We start from the raw sequence: 21,436 nt of genomic DNA, 5'->3' as shown, positions 1-21,436 counted from the left end.
CCAGAAATACGGGATTTGGGTTAGCAGAACTTGTGAAAGAAACTAATTTTAGAAGTTCTACAGCCTGAAAACTAAAAGAAACTTCTGGTCTAAGAAAAACTTATCATCTCTGGGGGCAGCATCCTCTAGTTGGTACTTTCAGATGCAACGGTGTGCTGCAACCGTGGTCCTGTTGCTTTTCACGTGCTATATCAACGGTGTCGATTCTAAGATTCAAAGTGATCCACTCTGGAATTGGAAACATTCATAGTATATATGGAAAGAGGGATTCAAAGCTGCAGAAAGATATACACAACGGGGATCTTAGTAAAAAAGTGTGAAATTCAAATCCAGTGAAGTTGTGCTGAAGCTTTATATTGCAGTAGTAAACTTCCACTTGGAATGAGCACATTCAGTTTTGGTCACCATACCTCAAAAACAACCTGACAGCCTTAGAAAGACTTCAAAGAAGAGCAAAAACAATGATTTCTGGTCACAGGGAATTGTTATATACTGTATGGTGGGGTCAAGAAAGATCTCTTCAGTCTAGATATATATCAGAATATAAAATCCTAAGGGGTGTCAAAAGGGTTAAGACAGGAGATTATTTCACACTCAGTTGTAAAACGAGCCATCGCCTTCACTGTATGGATACTTGTATGAAGCCTCTCTGTGGACTCCACTACCCTGGGCTTTAAAACCAACAGTCAACAGGGGAGTTGGAGCAAAATCTGTCTGCAAAGAAATATTTTTATAATATCTCTGTAAAAATCCCTTTCACCAGCTAGTTGGAAACCCCTTTTCCTTTTAACTTGATGTACAGTATGCCCATATACAGTACTTGACCCACGTATATGCCCAGCAAGACCACGCAACTAGCCTCCCATTGCTGGCCGGAAAAATTTTCCATTTCCTTCAATTTTTCATCCATACCAAAGTCAGACTTTGAGAACCTTCCTTCATTGTGTAATCTTAACCTACAGTCATCTAAGCAAGCTGTGGAGCCATTTAGGATTAGGCCAGCAAAATATCATGCCTCTACCACAGTAGATATTCGCAACAGCTTAATGCAAAAGAGGTATGGAATGGAAGTAGTTCATTATCATTCACGGTTAAAATCAATTAGGGGAATGAAAATGTATAACAATTCCATAAATTGGATTGCCAGGTATGCTTAAAATATTTGTAAGATTACAGTATATCTGCTGTACTAAACACCCAGAAAACCAAAAAAAGACAAAGAAAGGTATTTGTTTGCACTTAAAGAAGTTAAATTAATCCCAGACAGGGTGAGAGAAAACAGATTGGAAATGCACTTGAATCATCTAGATATGGAAATAAGCAGTCCTTGTTGCTGTCCCCTGTGGAATGTTCCAGCACTGCACTCCATTGACAGTTACAATTTGCATAGCTGACACACGTGGTTGTGGTAACAGGTACAGGAAATAAAACTACAAGTTTTCCTTGTTCACCAGCATACTTTCAAATTGTTTGCAATCTACAACTCCAGAACATATTGGGTTAGTTAATACGGCTGAAAAACACACGGATCACGCAAGGTTATGCCGGCATCTTTTGAGTACGAACTTCTGAGCGAAATAATGGATTTCAAAAGGCACACTGAGCAAATACATGCAGATACATTTAATACTGATTATAGTACAGTACTGTGTGACTGGTGTGATGGATGCACTGACAGTAATGTGAGTTTTAAAAAAAAAACTATAACATTTAAAAGCACTTCTGCCAAGACACAGACTTGCTGATCCATGACAATGTTTTTACAATCATGACAGTTCACAAACAGGCTGAATTTAGGCTTTGGCTCTTCTTCCAGCTGCCAGATGATGAACATTAAAAAGTACTTGGATGTCAGATTAAATCAAACTGCAGTGCTAACGAGCACCAGAGTGGAGCAGCGGTTGGGGTGCTGCACTCATAACAGCAATGTTGTGGGCCCAAATACTGGGTGTGGCAAAGGACTTTTCATAGAAGGCTGTGGGAAGAATGTCCACCTGCTTTGGACAGAAGCATTAGCAAAATAAACTAATAATAATGACGAAGGATATGCTGGCTAAGAAGCTTGCAGTTATATAAGAGCAAAAGATACATTTTAAGATAGCACAATATAGCGCCTCCTACGCTGAACTGTCACACAGGGGAACAGCCTAATACTCCAAAAAGAATAATATGAAACACTGAAAATAAAGTTGACATACCAAATTATGTTGATGCAGATTTTTTTTATAATACCGTCAGGCCTTCTTCAGTACAGATATTACTTTTAACTGAAAAATTAGGGAAAGAAAATGTACACAAAAGTGCAACCAATTTAAGCTTCTTAAAACTGGATATAACCGCAGACACACACAACAGTGGACACATTTTAAAATATTTGCCATCTGTACTGCAGGTATTTTACATTTGCATTATATCTCATGTTATGAAAGCTAGGAACTGTCATTTATATCTTCCACAAATCAAACTTTACTGTGGACACTACAGAACATTAAAAAAGTCAAAATTTCACAAAAATTGTCATTAAACAAAGGTCAAATAATACAAACTACTGTACAGTATGTAAAGCCCTATTTAAACAAATCTCTTTCTCTCGCCTACATACTGTATGGTTGCAAGAAAGCCACAACCATGTGCTCTTTCTTTTACATAAATTTGACTTCCAAAATCAGTCATGTCCTCCATATTCGAATTTACATTACCTTTCCTAACTTATGTCACTTTAATGATATAGCCTTAATTGTTTATTTGTAGTTTCATAAACAGGAAAGGTAGTTGTACACTCCATCCCCAACCTTTTCTTATCTTTAAGCATTCATGTCTAACCTTGGGAAAATATTCTGGTGTAACAGGCGGCCATTTTATCACCACTAGAAAATCTCAATAATTAAAATGAAAACGTTATGTAAGAACAAATAACTTCATGAAACCTCATAGAGTTTAAACTACACAAATGGGCATTGCATATTAAAACAATATGGTTCAGTGATAGGCCAGCAGACATTCTCATGTTTCAGAAGGAACTAGTCTTTGCCTTTTATCATAAACATGTCTTGAAAAGGCCTGGTAATAGGCGGGCTCCAGGAATTAGTAGGTATGTATAATGTATAAACTGACAGACATTGATTAAATTAAATCAGCAAAGAATTGTACTTGTCTTTGCATTAGTTTATACAGCAGCACAGAAGGTATACTTAATTTGATGTCTCCAATTCTAATGCACAGAGCACTTCTTCTGAACTTTTGAATTCAGCATTGCAAAAATGTACTGTACTAACCAATTTCTGAGGTTAATTAAAAATATCCAAGTAAAAAATGTTTTCCTACTAAGATACAGCTCCAGAGAAGAAGGCTAGTTTATTTTGACAGTGAAAGGGGGATCAGACCTTGAAAAGCTCTGCATATCAACCAGTATATTAAGCAAATTCTGCAGACATACAGTATAGCGAAAAGAATAAAATGGAAACTAGTTTAATTGGAAGGCAATTTTTAATGCACATTGTGAAAAGAACAAAATATAATATATTCACTCACTAACAATTTGAACACTCCTTTAATATAATGAGATCACTTTTCCTGGTGGCATTTTCCACATTCCTATGAAAAATACCCTCTCAAATTCAAAACTGCTATACAATCTCCATCTGTTTTAAAGGTCTGTGATGATGCTAACTCCTGTATCTTCACCTGAATTCAATAAGCTGATGACATGAATTCTAAAGATGTTTCTGTCTATAAAGAGTGCATCAAGGTTGTCTCTTAGTGTAGTAAAATACCACCAGGCGGAGAAAGGAAGTATCTATAATAATTGAGATTCCAAAATATAATTTTGTTTTCACTCAGGGAAAAATAGTTGCTGTCTCTATCTGTATTGTATTGTGTTGTGTTTCCTCATGTTTTTGCAATATGCATTAAAAATCATATTCTTACTGTAGGTATTGCTGATTTCAATTGCATTTCTCACAAAAGCTGTCCTGGAGAAACATTTAAAAAAAAAACTCCTCAAATTGCATATTCCTTTTACTTCCTTACGATATGCTTTAAAAAGAAATAATTGAAACAGCATTTTGACTAACAGTCAGAAATCATGGTATCAGGACTCAAGATAATAGAAAATGTAAATGGCATGAACTTATATTAAGTGTGTGGAATGTGATCTTACAGGTTACAAACCAGAAAGACACCTGGATTATTTTGCAGTGAGAGGGGGAAACAGACTTTAGATGCCTCAGACCACTCTTCACATGTTCTCATCAGTGCATAAAGGCTTCATGGCCAGCTGTGCAGGCAGGGACTGTCGAAATCATGTTACCTTAGATCTAGTCTTATCACTGGTGTTACTACCTTCTATTCAAATGTATCTTAGGAAATGTACATTTTAGGAATACAGGAAGAGCATTTGTAGGAAAAGTTAAATACTGTATGAGAGGATGTAGCCTGTTAGTTTCTTAGTAGTTAACTGATCCAAGGAGCTCATCCAGGCCTTTCTTTAAAGAATCCAGGGTACTGGCCTCAATCACATAGCTGGTTAGCCCATTCCAGACTCCTGCAAATTCTGGGGTACAGAAATGCCTCAGTGTTTCACATGATGGTTGCATTCAGGTTCAACATAACCATCACATCTACCGTTTTCAAAGGCTCTTGCCTCAGGTAAACAGTATTTACATGAGAAAAGGCCATACATTTTGCAAACTTTCCCTCCTTTAATTGTAACAGGTAAAATGCTCTGTAAAACCTAACAGGTACAAGGTGTATACAGAAAATTAAAGAAATTGCACAGCCATAAAATGCTGTTAAACCTGTCCAACACTTAGAAGATCCTGTGACAGCCACATTATTAATAATGTTCTGTAGCTGACCAATTTGTTTATCCCAAGTGACTTATATTCAGACTCATTTATTACAGATGAACATTTTACTAAAGCAACCTGAGTGTCCCCACCTGGGATTTCAGTCCGCAATCTTCGACTTAGGCATGGAGACGAAGCCCCTCCTCCACATTAATGCTTACATAAGAGCCTGCATTTGCTTAGGCCGAAAATAATCTCTGAACACTGCTGTTGCTCTTTGAGATTTGGAAGCATGAAGTCCAAGAAATTCAAAAAAGGAAATGTAGTGAGCTCAGCAGAGTGATTTGCTAAGCAAATCATAGATGTACAATATGCAGTAAAAAAACTTTAAGTGATCAGCACAATTATTTACATAAAGAAATTACAGTCTGCATCAGTGCTGTGAGACAGAGGTTAGGTGGCTTTAACACTACAGTATTCATAGGTCCAATAGATCAGAGAAGTGAAACAAAACTATTGCCAAACTTATTTATAAAAAGCTTAGGAAACCTGCACAGTTCTGTCTCTCTAGACTTCATATCATATTGTGTAGCTTCAGCCAATTTCAATACCAGAAAAGAAGTACCAGGAGGACATCTAAGAGGTTACAGACTATTGATAAATAACAAGATAAAGAACTACTCAAGATAGAAAGTGTATGAGGTAATGTCTTGAATATTTTCATGCTTTCTCCGTGCGTCACTTGTTGGGATAAAACAGCTGCTGGCCATTGCAAACAATCATACAGTATGTATTTCACGTATACTTTCTTAATTCAATTACCTAAAAACGACAGACACTTCCCATTAGTTATGCTAGAAAAAGGGGTTTCTAGCTTTTTAATAGGCCAAAACCTTCATTTTTATCACCAATTTCTGTAACTGTTCAGTAAGTCAATTTACCAATCTGATTCTCAAAAAAGTCTCAGGATTTTAGACCCAGATTTACAAACTAAAGTCTTAATCCACTGTAAATCACTCACATCAGTCAGTGTTGTTCAATCTAAAAGTGGTAGCAGGATGGCCACAATTTTTAGGGCACAAAGCTATCAGGCCTTCCAGACATTTGAAAAACCAGAGAGAAGGTAACATTAAATCTAGTGCTGAATAAAATGCTAGCAACAGTTTTCATATGTTTGAAATGGAGCAGGGAGGCACAAACAATGTCTTAAATATATTTTTGGTTACATTTGGGCAGCAAATAATCAAATCCTGAAACATTCCCTTTATACTATAAAAATGCATTGGAACATTGCACATAAATCGTACCCATAATACTACGAAAATATTTGTACTGTACACCCTGATTAGCACTTCAAAAATACTAGGCTCACATTTGCAACCATTCTACAGAGCAATCAGCAAGCTGACTATATTTTGAAAATTATTTTGATATTGATGCACAAGTTACTCAATACAGGATTGTACTTCAGGGATACTACCTGACACAAAGGCAATTACCAGAGGCTGACTGGTTTTCCATAGTAATAAGTGCAGAGGGCAAGAGCAGAAATCTCAGTGGAGGTAAATGGCTCACATTCTGCAGGTAATGAGGAATACAAAAAGGTGACAGATGCACTTACATTTTCAACAGGCATATTACACTTTCATATCATACTCTATTAGTTTTCTTAGTATTTTTAGCAGGATTAAATTACATGCATTTCTATAGTATTGCAATACATACTGTATGTTAAAGACTATGATGGAATCTGATATAATACGAGACATCATGTCAAAATAACATCAACATTACAACCCAAATCAAAATAGTTTTAAACGGTGCGTCATATGTTAGAAAATCTAAACTTTCATTATTCGATTGAAGTAAAGAGCACGTACATTCCAAAAATGCACCCTGTAAAGATTCTGCTGTTAAAAGAGATACACACCATTTTTCTTCTCATTGTTCACATTCCAGCAACTTTTAGAAAGAACACAAGACAGTTTACAAATGAGATGAGCTCATTCTGTTCATCTAGGTCGTTTGGATTTTAGTGCCTAAGTCATCCGAGGCCATTTCAGTAAAGAAATGTTCTTATCGGCTTGCACAATATGACTGTGTAGCTTGTTTCAGACACCCTCAACCCTTGATGAATGTATAATAAACATGTATCATGTTCATGTCCCCTTTTTTAAACTTGCATGCCCTCCACACTAAATTTTAACGTCTCATCTTGCAGCAGAGGGACATGTCGCAACACATACTGTATACTGTATAGAACATTATGGACCAAGCAAGCTTCCTGACAATGAAATGTATTTATACTTCAAAGAATTGCAATTATAATAGCATGAAACACTTCACAGAATTAAACATTTAGGGTACAATATTGTAGATTATCCTCGTGCAAAGAACATCAAGTGGCATAAGGACATGTGGTCAAATAAAAAGGTCCTGAAAAGACTAAACATTTACATTTTACTGAGTAACAAGATGATGACCAGTAGTTAAGAACAGCAGTTTCCTTGCCATCTGTTATTCTTAGTCATCCTTTTTTATACTCGGATATTCTTCCTGTGATTTTATGTCCTAGGAATCGTAGTTTGCAAGAAACTTGCATGAATTAGCATGCATGTGAATGTCAGAACAGTTTCACAAACCTTTACGTGACACTGAATGGATTTCAACATTCAACTGGTGACACCATCCACCTTGAACTGCCATTCCAAAAGGCTTAACTTTTCGAAACATCATTTCCGAACTATCATTCCTAAAGTGTGTGTGGAAACATGATATGTACAACGTATTAAGAATCAGTTTAAAAATTAAAAGATTTATTAAGTTACTTAAAATAAGGTAATCTGGTCAGCCAACATGACACTAAAAATAACGTTGAATTAAAAAAATTGAACTTGCATGCAACTTCAAACTATTTTTAATAACTGCTACTTTCTAAACCATGTCTATAGTGAAAATTCAAAATAATCTTTTTAAAACCACAGACTGCAGCAAGCCAGCACTCAAGGACTTTAAGGCTGTTATCGCTGACAAACACTGCCTTTCTGCTTCTGGATGACAGACTGGTTTCTCTTATACGGTATACTGAGTTCAAATACAGAGGCCTAGCAGGGTGCAATGCAGAAGTCCATAGTAAAGCTGACCTCTGGAAAAGAGAAAGCATTAGACAATATTAGACAATACAAAAAGAAAAGAGTAGTTCTGAGTAACACCCACAATATTAAAGCCCTTTTTCATAGGTTATTTCAATCTGGGTCCACTATCTGCACTGCATTTTCTGTCTCTTTCTCTTACAAAGTAACGGGGTTTGTAAAACAAATGTGTCAAGAATGAAAATCAGCCCATGGCAACAGAAATCAAGGGTGTTTAAAACGTGAAAAGATGCTCTACTTATTACCAACCACTACAGATCTAAGAAATGCACTGCCAGTCTGAATCAGACTAGATAAAAAGGTCTAATGCTTATCTTTGACACCACCTACAACAGGAAAAACAGGTTTAAAGAAATATGTCCGGTATCTGTCTCAAGTTACTAAGCATAAAGTAATTACTCTGCTTGCCAACTGGCTCCTAAAAGCTACATGACTGAGGACAGGGATGACTGAAACTGATATATTATACAACCATCATACTTACACCTCAGCACTTCCTGTGTTTCTCTTATCATACTGAAACTAACCAGCCGTCCATGTTCTAACTGGGGGAACCAGAGCCTATCCCAGCAAGCAATGGGCACATGGCAGGATACAGTCTGAACAAGATGCCAGTCTATCACAGGGCACACCAGGGCCAATGTTCTCAGAAGCCAGGGAACCTACCAATATGTCTGTGTACTGTGGGAGGAAACTAGAGCACCCAGAGGAAACCCACATGAACAAAGGGAAGAAAATACAAACTCCACAAATTTTAACCCAGGAATTCAACACTGGGCCCCAGCGCTGCAAGGCAGCAATGCTAACCACTGCACCAACTTGCCATCTTTACACTGAAACTAATAGCATTAAAAATTATATTTTAGATTTCACAGATTTACTGCATTTCTAATAATCATTATCATGACCCAAAAAAAAAGTTCTGTTACAAAATCTTGTAGGCTATATCACTGGTTTGATAGGTCATTACAGGTCAACTAGACAAATATTAAAAAATTCCACATCCGATCATCACAAATGTTTTCAGCAGAGACATATACATACAGTAAAGTATGAGACTACCGACAAAATGTCTACTTATCTTCCATATAGCAGGTACTGTAATTTCAATGTGTTTTTTAAGGAGCTTGTACAGAAAATGTGTTCAGAAAGGTCATTTGGAGAAAATTGAAAAATAACACCAAATGTTCATTTTTGTTTTGTAAAAATTTCTAGAAACTGAAAACATTTACAAGCAATTTTAAACAAATGAAATCTGGTTTTAAATCTAAAATGAAGATGCTAATCCACCTGCTAGAATTAAACTGATCTGCAAAATTCACTAATTTACTAACTACTGAATGCCAGAATCTAGATTATTGATATGAACAAAGAACAGCAGTGGTCCTAGTACAGATCCCTGTTGCACTCACTAATTACATCACCCCAATCTGAGCAATCAGCCCTAATCGTTTCTCACAGGTTTCTATTAGGTAAATATCAACCCAGACAAACAGATTTCCCCAAATGCTTACTACCTGCAATTTGAGAATTAACCTTTTATGAGGAACTTATCAAAAGCCTTCTGATAATCTAAATACAAAACATTCTGTAGTGTGCTCTGTAAAGTGTCCATTACAAATGTTACTTGTTCAAAGAACTCCAGTAAGTTTGTTTAGAAAGACCTGTCTTTTCTAAATCCATTCTTACTATTCCCTGACTGATCATTTGACAGGTTTCTCAAATGTTTCTGTTTTTAGCACACTTAGATCAATATAGTGTGCAGCACACTGCACTGTCTCCCACACACATTTATTTTATTTATGAATGTTATAAACACTCATACTCATTTACAGTATTTCAGTCTCGAAATGTATAGCCACTTTATCCCAGCAGAAACTGATGAAAGTGAAACACAGAGCTCATGCTCAGCCACTTTCAGATGTTTTGTTTTTTTTGTGTCCATCAAAGTTGAAAAATCACACAATATTCTCACATGAACAGTTTTAGAGCATGGCCTCTGTGTCATGTATACAATATACACCTTAAGTGCGGTACGACACTTTGGTTACTCAAAGTGTTTTATAATAAGTAAATTTAATTTATACATATTCTGTTTTTTCATATTTTCCAAAATTCCACAGCTCGGCCGTTAATATCTGAAAGTACAATTCTGAGCCACAGCACATCAGCTGGGTAATGCTGACCTAGGGTCCTATTTTTATATAGGTGATGCTCCAGTTTAGTTCTAATAATTGTTTTCTTAACTTACATGAATTAGAAGTTAAATATATTGGTCTATAATTCATTGGTTCAGTTTTCTCACCCGTTTCATATGGATGAGACATTAGCAATTCTCCAGTGCATGTACAGTATACCATCCCTGTTGAGCGTTAGATTAAAGTCCTATGGCTAACACCTCTTGTTTCTGAAAGAATAATAGGTAGGATAACATCTTAAGTGCTTCTAGTGCTTAATACACTTCTGACCCTTCTATGTGAATGCTATTTCATACAAAAACACTTCTATACTTCTGAATCTGAAGAATCTGTTTTGAATGTTGCTATCAATTCCCCACCAATTCCACATTAATACTGTTCCATTCTACTTCTAAAACTCTCCCATTCCTTCACAGACATTTGTCCTCAAACGGTAAATGACTGTTTTGGATAAAATCTGTAGTGATTCAAAATATGATTAAAAAATAAAGACAAGATCTGTTCCAGAATTTCTTCTAAAGCTACCATTTTAGGTTTTGCTGATGACACTCCTTTGCTGATGACAACAACAACTTCTTCTTTTGTATATAAATTCTTAATTTCATTTTTATAATCAACATCTGGATGTGGTGGTCATTAGAATATGCCTGTAAACACTTCCTTTACTACTCTATCACACCCACAAGACATTACTCCCATGTAGAAAAGAAATTTGAACTTTGCTTCCCTCTTTAAGTAATATAAATGGTTAACATATAGACATGTCCATATAAACCATCCTGACAGATAAATAACCATTCTTATAATTAAAACTCACCTCAAAATCAGTTTTGTATTTCCTCACTTACAAAAGCACTGTCTGAACAGATACAATTTTATTTCTAATTTCTTTCCCTTTTCTCACCTATATTCTAATTGAATTAGACTTCAAGAAGAGCATTCTGTGGAATAATCGAGACTTCTTGTAAGGAGTCCTCTAAAGTTCCAGGAAAGAAGCATCATTTAATTTTGGTTTTGTTCATATCACATACTGTAAGTATGCCGGTCAACTTTTCATTTTCATGACCAATTACCCAGTTTCCAATTTTAAATTTTAAACTCTATGCTAATAAGGTTCTCCCTTCTCTTCAATTTTATGAAAAGACATTATGATAAAAATGTACAAGTGTCTTTTACCTGACATTTTTAATGAACTTTGTCACATCAATCGATAACAAAACAAACTAATAATGACAGCCTCAGCCAGGACTTTTTAACAGACCAATCAAAATATGGTACACAAATTCAAAAGTCACAGCATCTTTCAGAAAAAGAAAAAAAAATGAAGCTTCCTACTTTAGACTTGTACAGCACATTCATATCAAAGGGGAGTCTTAATTAATAAGATACATAAAATTGATTGCAAGCAAAACTGTTTAAATTTACTCTGAACAACACATGATATATTGTATTTCATTTGTGAAGTAAAACAATAGTTTTGTGTGTACCATTAAGGTGTAATTACTTGCACACTTCTTGTAAACTAGCGACAGAAGATGTTTCTTTTAAATTCTACATTACTGTATGTCCATATATTTCCACAATTTATTAATCTTAGATTTCTTTGTGTATACTGCTTTCTTCAATAGCAGAAAATAATCTGACATCTTATCAGCTGTTCAAACATTGCCATCCTGAACAGTCACATGACCTGTGAGTCACTGAATTCCCCTACAATGACCAAAGGCAAAATGAGTCTGAAAACAGGCTTCTCAAATGAAACCTTGGTCTACTCCAGGAATAAGAATTGTTTGTTCAGGAAAGCCCTACACCGAGAAACATGATCCACTGAGAATCTCTCCTTCTTGTGCCAACTCATTTTGTGCTGAGCACTACAATCATTTGCAATTCATTAATATATTTTTAATAAACCAAAAGACTACCTTTCTAGTTTCTAGTGTTTTGTGCATTTTGTTCCATTTCATTATGCACAAATATGTTACTGCATGCTGGAAAATTTCAATATTTTATTTAATTTAATCCTACTTTGAGCATTAAGACGATGAGTCATCTACTGTACAAAAGCCTATTAACCTCAAATATATTCAAGTAAACCACAATGTTCCTACAGTAGGTGTGGTAACAATCTGGCCTACAATATTTCTCAAGCAGTATTTCTCTGGAAAGATGCTGCCGTGACTCAAACAGCCTATGAAATTATAACAAAATGCAAAGTTAGAGGTGTTTAAAAGTGCCATTTTTCAAATACTGATTTTAAGATTTAAGTTAAGATCTAAATTTAGATTTAATTAGATTTAAACTAAGATTAAAATTAAGGGTATACTTATATCAAGTCTATCAGTTACAAGGATTACAGATGGTCCTCTCTATGTAACATGCTATTGAAGAATGATTATCATAATGTATTTGGTAGATGTCTTTATATACGACCATTTCCAACTTCAAAGGAAAGAAAGTTTTCAAATAAAACATATCAAATTACATAATCAGAATAAAAGCTATAAACATCAGTTTACTCAATATTGTATTGAAATAAAAATAATAAATTATAATTATTTGTTTGTAATAATAAAACTAATAATAATTACTTATGTGATCCAAAGCACATGACATATTTTGATGGCCTTCCCATGATGCTGGAATGCTGAGTGAGAGATGCTTGATGTAGGAAGAAATGAAGCCCACTTGTGACAGGTACACCAGGGAGAACAGTGGGATATAGGAGAGGGTGGGAGCACTGGGTGGGAAATAGGATGAATACTGTAAGAACATTTTAACCACTTGTAAATAAGGGGACATGTTATAGTACTCTATGAAAGCAACAGACAAAGATCTCCTTCCTTTAAAGTTTCATTCCTTTATTTACCAGGAAATTCAACCTAGGATCAATACATACTTAAAATGGATGCCTTGGAGGCACTACTTGTATAGTACTGTATGTCACGTGGCTGGGATATGTGAGTGATGTCCCATGCTAAACAGTACAGCTGTGATACACCAATCTGGAGTCCACAGCCCTAACCACTACAAACTCAGATGACTACTTCAGGACCAACAAAAAAAAGAACCTGTGCACACATGTGAAAATGAAAAGGAAGTGCATTTAGTGCAATCAGGAAGCTCTTTTTAGACCAAAGCGAGCAGCCGTGTTATTGAAACAGATGCCCTGAGATCCCCAAAAAACAACAAGTTCCCTAGGTCATAAGCTACTTAGCAACTAAAAATCAGTCGGATGGGCCAAATGTCTCTTTCCTTTATGACCTCTCTTTTGTTCTAGTTAGAGGAGAATGTGGCAGCGATGGAGGTAAGAAGAAACCCATACGATGAGTGTCAAGTAAAATCGCCTAACAGAATGAGATGAACAGACAAAGCAGTGAGAAACGCAAAAGGTCAAGTTCACCTGAAGAGTGACTTACTAGTCCAAGATGTTGAAGAAAAACAATGCAGAGACATTGGCAAGTTAGGAGCCCCCCTTTCCAATGATTCCTAGTGAACGATGTGCTTCATCAACCCCGAGCTAGGATATTTCAACACTCACAGAGTGGCAGCAGTGAAAGTGGGTCAGACAAGAACCTGGACACTATTGACTAATGAATTGTACGTCTGCTACAGAGAGGTTTGAAAATTACAGAGTTAAATTGGAAGGAAATTCATGTTTGTTTGTACAAACATAGTTGAACAAACTAAATCGTACAACATAATAAATTTCAACTTCCAGAAAACATAAGAAAAGTCCCCTCATGGTTGATTCCCAAAAACCAGAGGAATCCAAGGTAGTGTGTTCACAAGGATCATGAACTGGATAACAAATGAGAAACCGCATGTCGTCTTAAGGGGAACAATGTCTAATAGTGCCGATATACTGTAATAACACTACATCAGCAACAACAGAACCAAAACAATCTAAATTTCACTTAATATTGGAAGAAATGCACTCTACTTGGAATCTGCAAATAGTTGATGCTTCATACTTTAAATTATTTTACATAGATTACTGATAAGATATATTAAAATATTTTAAGCTGATGTAGTATACAGTACAGTATATACTAAGGACTATAGATTCTAAGGGCAAGGGAAAACTAAAGTGAATGCTGATTATGCAATAATACAAAAAAATTCCATTTTGAATCCAGTGTGATATACCACTCTTTGCCAGCTAAGGGAAACTAGCTGAAGAACCCTCATAAAAAGTGGCTATTGATGCTGATCAACTTGTAGAACACTGCATGTTAATAAAAGTACTGTACTGTATATCATCAAGGCGAACATTAGGGATGTCAATTTATCCATGGCTACAACATTACTGGTCAAATTAGTAAACATAAATTCCAATAGCATTCCAGCACTTGATTAAAGAATGTGGTCAGACAACCATACCACCTTCCTAGAAAAGGTAGGATTTTCTTTTTGACAAAACTCATAGTGAATAACACTAATGAGAAGAAAAGACTATCATAGACATTAAGGAACAAGTGGGGGTTTATTCCACACTGTAAGGTAACTGAAGAATTCAAAATCTGAATTGCTGTGTTTTTTCTTTCTACTTTTCAGCATGGAATGAACCTGTACTGGTCCTGTACAGCCAGCATGCAGACACAGCTCAGCATTTAAACCTTGACAAAATGCACAAACCTAGCCTAATGCACAAACCAACAATTCCTCCAAAAGTACAGTATCTTCTGAGCTAAAGCAGTGCCTTGCTTTTCTTCAAATAATACCTATACTGTGCTTATTTGACAAACATTTTTAGTCATCATGTGCTCACCCACAACACAGAGGGAGTTTATCACTTTGAGAGAACCCTGTAACCATACTGATTAGTAATGGGGAAAAAAATAAAGAAAACAGACTCTATTGACTTGAAACCATTAACGAAACCATTAAGTTTCAATTCTGTCAGCAAACCCCAAAGAACCCACATTCCATGTGAACAAACAGCAATCATAGTTCTCATCTAATATATTTACTTTAAAGTGGACAGAGTGCTCAGCTTCCCAAAGAATAAAACTTAGGCCAAAAGCTAACTTCAGTTTAACCCAGTGTGACATAAGCAAACATGAACATAAATAAACTCCCATCCATATTGCTGGTTTGATTTATTATTCTCTTTGTATAACAATGAGAGATGTATCTTAACACATCCAAATAATAGCAAACCAAAACAGAAAACTCCCATATTGTGTTGTCTTAAGTTTTTCAGAAGCATGCTGTGTAAAAATATACAGGATATACAGTATAATTGGTCTCAAAGCACAATTTCTGCTGTACACCAGCAATGTTTTTCTACCACTGCCTGTTTCAGGAATTACACTAAAAGCAGATCTAGAATAAAGCGAGTTTGTTAATACTTTCTAAATAGTTAATGATACTGATACATTACCGGCAGTACTGGTAGTACTGGTACTACCGGCATTACTGGTAGTACTGGTACTACCACTTCTACTAGTAAAGTACCAGTCCAAAACTGGGCTACCTAGTTGGAAGACTGATTAGTAATTGTACCTTACCATGGTCATGCATTGGGCACAACTAAAGCTTGTATATGACACACCACAAACTGCAAATCACTAGAATTAATGACTATGTTGCTAACAATTATATTTGCCAAAGAGTATTTGTCTGCATAATAGAAGGTGCCTGCGATTAACAGAGTGATCACTTCCTAAACCGGCTGAACAAAAATTTGACAACTGAATCTTGACATACTGAGTTAGAAATGGAAGAGAACCGATGAATCTTTGAATTTTATTGATAACGTGATAAAAAAAACTGACAGAGAAAAATAAACAGACTAAACATCAAATCATATGAAATCTATCCATCCATCCATTTTCTAAACCACTTTATCCAATACAGAGCCACAGGGGAGCCAGAGAACTACTGAGCCGAGAATCAAGGCAGGCTACACCCTGGATGGCACGCCAGTCCATCGCAGGGGCACACATAAAAAACAAACACACACACTCACACCTATGCCACCTATCATATTTAACATACCACAGTTTTTCTGAAAACAAGTGAGCCAAAAAATAAGTGTACTTATTCCTGGTCAAGTCTTTTCACATTGAATAGCTCAGTTATGCTTAAGCTGACATACTGCACATAATGTGTTTTGTGTTTCTGTTAAGTTATTCTCCCAAAATATTTGCAGTTCACATCATGGTTATGATTAAATAAATGGAAACAGCCACTGCCTACACCCATAATGATTTCCAACCAAAACCCTTCCACAGATGTGAAGGAGTAATTTTATAGTTTGTCTGCCGAACATCTATATTGACATAGTTGATCATCATGACTTCATTTACTCTCATGTACTGTATAAAGTGTTGATTTTTTTATGTTTCTGGAAACATTTCTATGAATATAGATGAATCCACAAATCTTCAAAGCACAAAAACATACGGTACAATGCCATTTATTTTACAACAGCAACATGGTTTGGTCATCCTTTTAATTAGACAATAGATATATAAAATATGTCCTATATTTTATTTTAGCATAAACACTTAATTCATACTTTGGTCATTTAATTTTTCTACATTAAAATGTGGGTTATTCATATTTTGAATTATTATCTTTATTGGAGACTGTGTCCTTATGCAAAGCAAAATGCACACAGCTCAAATGAGTCACCCGTGCCCTCTGTGTCTGAATTCAGCCCTTGTACATCTGGTAAAAAAAAAGTACTTTACTGCTCCCAACCGATGCAAAATCAAACAAACCACCAAATACGTGCTGTATGAAAGCAAATGAAACTGGGCTGTTCAACAACACCACACCCAGCCTACCTGTCTAGTTAGAGCAGTACAGCTTAAAATTGGCCTCAGAACAGAAAACTGTCATGTGACTGAAAGCAGCACATTCTTCAAGCGCAGAGCTGTCGCTCCAGTGAAGGGCTGTTCTTAACAAAGACACTGACTCGAATCCAAGGAAATGCAAATCCAAACCACATTTCATGTTATGACTAAACCCATAGACCAGTACACCTGTTGATGGAAAAAAACCTTACCGTTTCAATAGTTTTACCAAAATTATCGGTTTTACGTACTTTGAGGAGCTGGAGGTCCATACAGTATTTGACCTAGATCTTTTCTGCATTGTGATATGGAATGTTGTGCTATGTAGCGATAGTTTGTTTTTTTCCTTGATATAACAAGACATCTCCATTCCCAAGTTTCTATAGATAAGTAAATAAACTTGCATGTTCTGCTGCATTAAATAGCAAACATTAGACAGTATATATCTAAATGTTCAATCGTGCTAAGAGAATTATCTTTTGGCGGAAAGCAGCTCCTGTCTTATATACTGTACAAACCATTACACATAACAAACGGGTGGTTTCTTGGCAGCAGAACATAACATAGACTTCGGATCTGTAGCAGATCCCCAAAAATGACATTTTCAATGTTTTCCAAGTTGGCTTCATTGTGGGTTTATTTCGATGTTAAAATGTTTGAATCACTGTGACATTGGAACAGGGGGCAAGCAAATTCCCTTGTGTATGTCTACTGTAAGCAGTAATTAACCCTACCAGTAACTAGAAAAGGGAAGGCGACTCACCGAGTAAAAGCAATTTAAGCTCTCTGCGAGCATCCTTTTTGTCCCGACGCAGCTGTCGTTCAATTTCTTGATTTATCCTTTGACATTCCCTGTCTTCAGCAGACAGACAGCATCCCGCCATCATAGTTAAAACTAAAATCGAAGCCTGTCTGTGACAGACAGACAAAAATATATTTAATACAGTACAAAAATATTTCTTACAAATGTAGTGATTACTCTTATATTACTCCTGGAACACGCTTTCCTCTTATTAAGTGAAAACTCTCACTCCTGTCACCAGTGGATGTTTGCAGGAAGTTTCCTCTCCAGGAAAAAAAAAAGTCAATATATTTTATATGAATATATTTAAAACTAGTATCCCTGTTACGGCTGATATTAGAGGGCTGTTAAGTAGTTGTAAGTCCCTTTGTTCTGTGTATTGAAGCTGTTGACAGGTTGTTGGTAAAGTTACTCCACAGACAAGCTGACAATTCAGTCAGTGAAGTGAATGAACTGCTGCGTGTTGGCAAAGGCTATATCCTGGGTTTTTTTTCCTGTTGGAATTACATGGAGGCGGAGCGCACACTACTTTTTTTCTTTTCTAGGGTTGGGCGGTGTGAGGCAATGGCGATGACTGGGTGGATGCACACAGTGAGTGCTCAAGCCCAAGTAAAAAATAAAATGAAAGAGTTACGTTTACAAATAGTGATCTCTGTTGTCTGTGATTGATAATCTCACGGTTGAATTTATTCCCACGGACCTTTGGTTCTTTGGGTAGTAAATTGTTAATGTACAGTATTTGAATCCTTTTTAATGTAGTCCTTCATAACGGAATTGCGATTTAGAGTCTGATTTATTTTTAATTATGATATTGAAGTTATCCATCTGGCTCTTATGTTATCTAATGAAATACTCTGTGCAATTTATTTTTAACAAGATTTTTCCCACTCAGCAGGGTCAAAAGTATGGGTAATGCAAATGTTTTCTTTTACAGGGGTAAACGGATCGTTTAAACAAAAATAATGCAAAGTAGCATATTACACGGAATTAGATGATCGATCTGAAATAGTAAAAAGCAAAATTAAAGAACCACATACAAGTTTATGAAATCTCACAAGTTTTGTTGAATACCATGACCATAGTCAAATTACTTACGGCGTCAATACAATTAAGGAATACTAAATAAACACGAGGAAATATATTAAGCGTACAAAAGTATAAACTACCTAGCCACAGGGGAAAAAAGGCTTAAGGAAGTTATTCTTTCCTATCGCAGAAATGTTGAGATATTCAGCAGAAGTCGAAAGAAAAAACATCAATGTACAATAAAGACGGCTGACATTAGAGGGGTAGAAATAAACAAAAGTAGAACTAAAAAAGTACAAACTGGTATCTTCATTTCCAGGGAGCCACTAAATGCAGAGAACAAAAAAGACAAGATTTCAATATACTATAGTTTATATAGTCTATAGTTAGGACTTCCACTTAAACATCAGAGCAAAGGTTTTAAAATCTCGAAAATTCAGAATCCAGATTTGATTGTGCTATGCATAGCTACTGCACATGTGATGTGAAATAATACATACAGTAATTAGATACTGCAAAGCGATACATTCAGAAATATTCAAGCAAAAAATTCGTGGTTACTGTAGTAAACGTGTTTTAGAGCTGAGCCAAAAGTCTTTTTTTCAGGCACGGAAGATTTAGGAGGTGTTTATTTATTTAGGAGAAGCTGTGTTTACCTGATACAGTAGCGATCAGGTGGGAGAACAGATAATGAATTTAAGACTTAAAGCAAAGGCAAATAAATCTGAATTGTGATACTGTAGAAAGATGGAAGATAATCTCTATGTAGCAAAACAAAACACCTTGAAGCCAAAGAAAAAGTCTTGTAGGTATTATGGCTGCTCGGTCAATATGCTGCACCCCAAAAAGAAAACGTGAAGATATCAGTTTATTACCGTAGGTTTGTTTATGCTTTTCCGGGATCTGAAGCACAGTTTCAAATAATTTACAAATTTATTCAATACTGGTCACGGGGGATCCAGAACCTATCCTGCCTAGCAACGTGTGCAAGTTTTCCATACTGAAAAGTACAAAGAAAGAAATTTAAAAGAGATAAAAAGAATTAAGGTTTTGGAAAATGTTTTCTTTCTACTTTTTCATGGATGATTTACTTAAAAGAACATTTACGGTATCTGTTGCAAGCCATACATGTAAAAGTATTAAAGTACAATAAAATACCTTCTTTGTGCTCATAGCTGCACGATTTTTTTTTTATTTTTAACAAGTTTTAAGAACATTGGAATTTTTTTCAAATGCAAGGAGGCTATTGTAAGTCATTTTGTTGCCAATTGATGTGAGGATCTCATTCAACCATTTCTTGAAAGAAAACAATGTTATTAGCTTTGACGTAATGGCTGAGTAGCTTGTTTCAGACATCTAAAACCCTTTGCATAAAGAAGGCCCTCATACTATCATGCTTAAATGCCCTTCCAGATTCCCCTTGGTGTCATCTGGTTTGTTTTTCATTGTTAATTATGACGAAGTCAAAGTCCTCGAGTGTCTTGAACACTGAAATCAAGTCCACTCATAGTCTACCCTGTTCAAGATGAAAAGGCTTGAAAAACAAATGACAGGAGGCCATTCAGCCCATCTAGACCACGGGAACTTAACTGATCTCAACCAGCAATTGCATGAAACAAGCCAGGGTATCAGCTTCAACGTTCTGGCCAGCTTGTTCCACACTCGCACAATCCAGACAGAGTTCCACAAGTGCTGTTATTGGTTTTAAATGCACTTTCACATTGTTCTTTTTGTTCCTCTTTATTCTAAAGAAGTCCACAGTGTTGAATTTCTCAATGCCATTGAGGACTTTGAGTATTTGGATCAGGTTCTTTCATAATGCTCGCTGTACAAGACTAAAAAGATTCAGATTCTTCAGCCTGTCAGTTTAGAAAACTCCCTTAAATCCCTAGAATTAGGCTAGTTGCTCTCTCTGGGCTCATTCCTTATTAGTGACAAATGCAGTTGACTCGCCCCGGATTAGACTTGGAGCTGTGTGGAATAGTTGGTCAGGAAGAAGTGCATTCTGCAAATGTTACCGAGGAAAAAGCAGGTGTGTCAGAAAAGAGATGTGCAGGGAATGGTTGGTGGCTTCCAAGGTTTCTGGCAATATCTGGAGTTCAATGGAACGGGAGGAGGAAGGCCCTTAAAGGGGTTCAAATTTAAAGAGGTTGAACTTGAGACGATGAGACTGCACCCAGGAAAAGGTGGGGGAGAGACAAGAAGATGAGGAAAGAAATACTGGAAGACCTTTTGTGGAAGAAAGATTTGGGGATCAGCAATGTAGAGATGGGTGGAGAAGCCATGTGAGGGGATTAGAGAACCCAGGAAGTGCATGCAGAGAACAGGAGGGGTCCCAAAACTGAGACATGTGGAACACCTGTGGAGAAGCATTGGGGGGCAGCAAGTGATCTACACCAGGAAACGTGACAGACTGACTAGACACATATAAGACAGGGACAACAAACAGCCTACATGCCATACATCATTCCAGCTCATCCCACACATGTTCAATGGGATTCAAGTCTTTCAAGTGCAGTTTCCTCTGCAATAACTGTCACATTCCCACCCTGCAAGAAAACTGTTGTCCCCCATCACTTGGCATCACCACTGATATGTCCACTGGTGATGTAGTCCCAGCGGACCGATGGCACAGCGATTTTCTTTCTGGTAACTTTCACCAGGCTTG

At 36.3% G+C, this 21,436-nt stretch overlaps 1 protein-coding gene across 1 annotated transcript in view; it reads right to left on the bottom strand.

Annotated features, from left to right (window-relative positions):
• The window catches only part of LOC148837475 (guanine nucleotide-binding protein subunit alpha-14-like), a 45,959-nt gene extending 27,721 nt beyond the window's left edge, over positions 1 to 18,238 (bottom strand). The window contains exon 1 of the mRNA XM_088911919.1: positions 17,704 to 18,238. Within this exon, the coding sequence (XP_088768045.1) occupies positions 17,704 to 17,827 (124 nt within the window). The 5' untranslated portion in view covers positions 17,828 to 18,238. The remainder of the gene's footprint in view (positions 1 to 17,703) is intronic.
• Positions 18,239 to 21,436: the final 3,198 nt, after the last annotated feature.

This window comes from Atractosteus spatula, chromosome 3 (assembly GCF_055471065.1).
Source record: "Atractosteus spatula isolate fAtrSpa1 chromosome 3, fAtrSpa1.hap1, whole genome shotgun sequence".
NCBI lineage: Eukaryota > Metazoa > Chordata > Actinopteri > Semionotiformes > Lepisosteidae > Atractosteus > Atractosteus spatula.
Note: the sequence above shows the minus strand (reverse complement) of the source record. Positions and strands in the feature narration are given on the sequence as shown.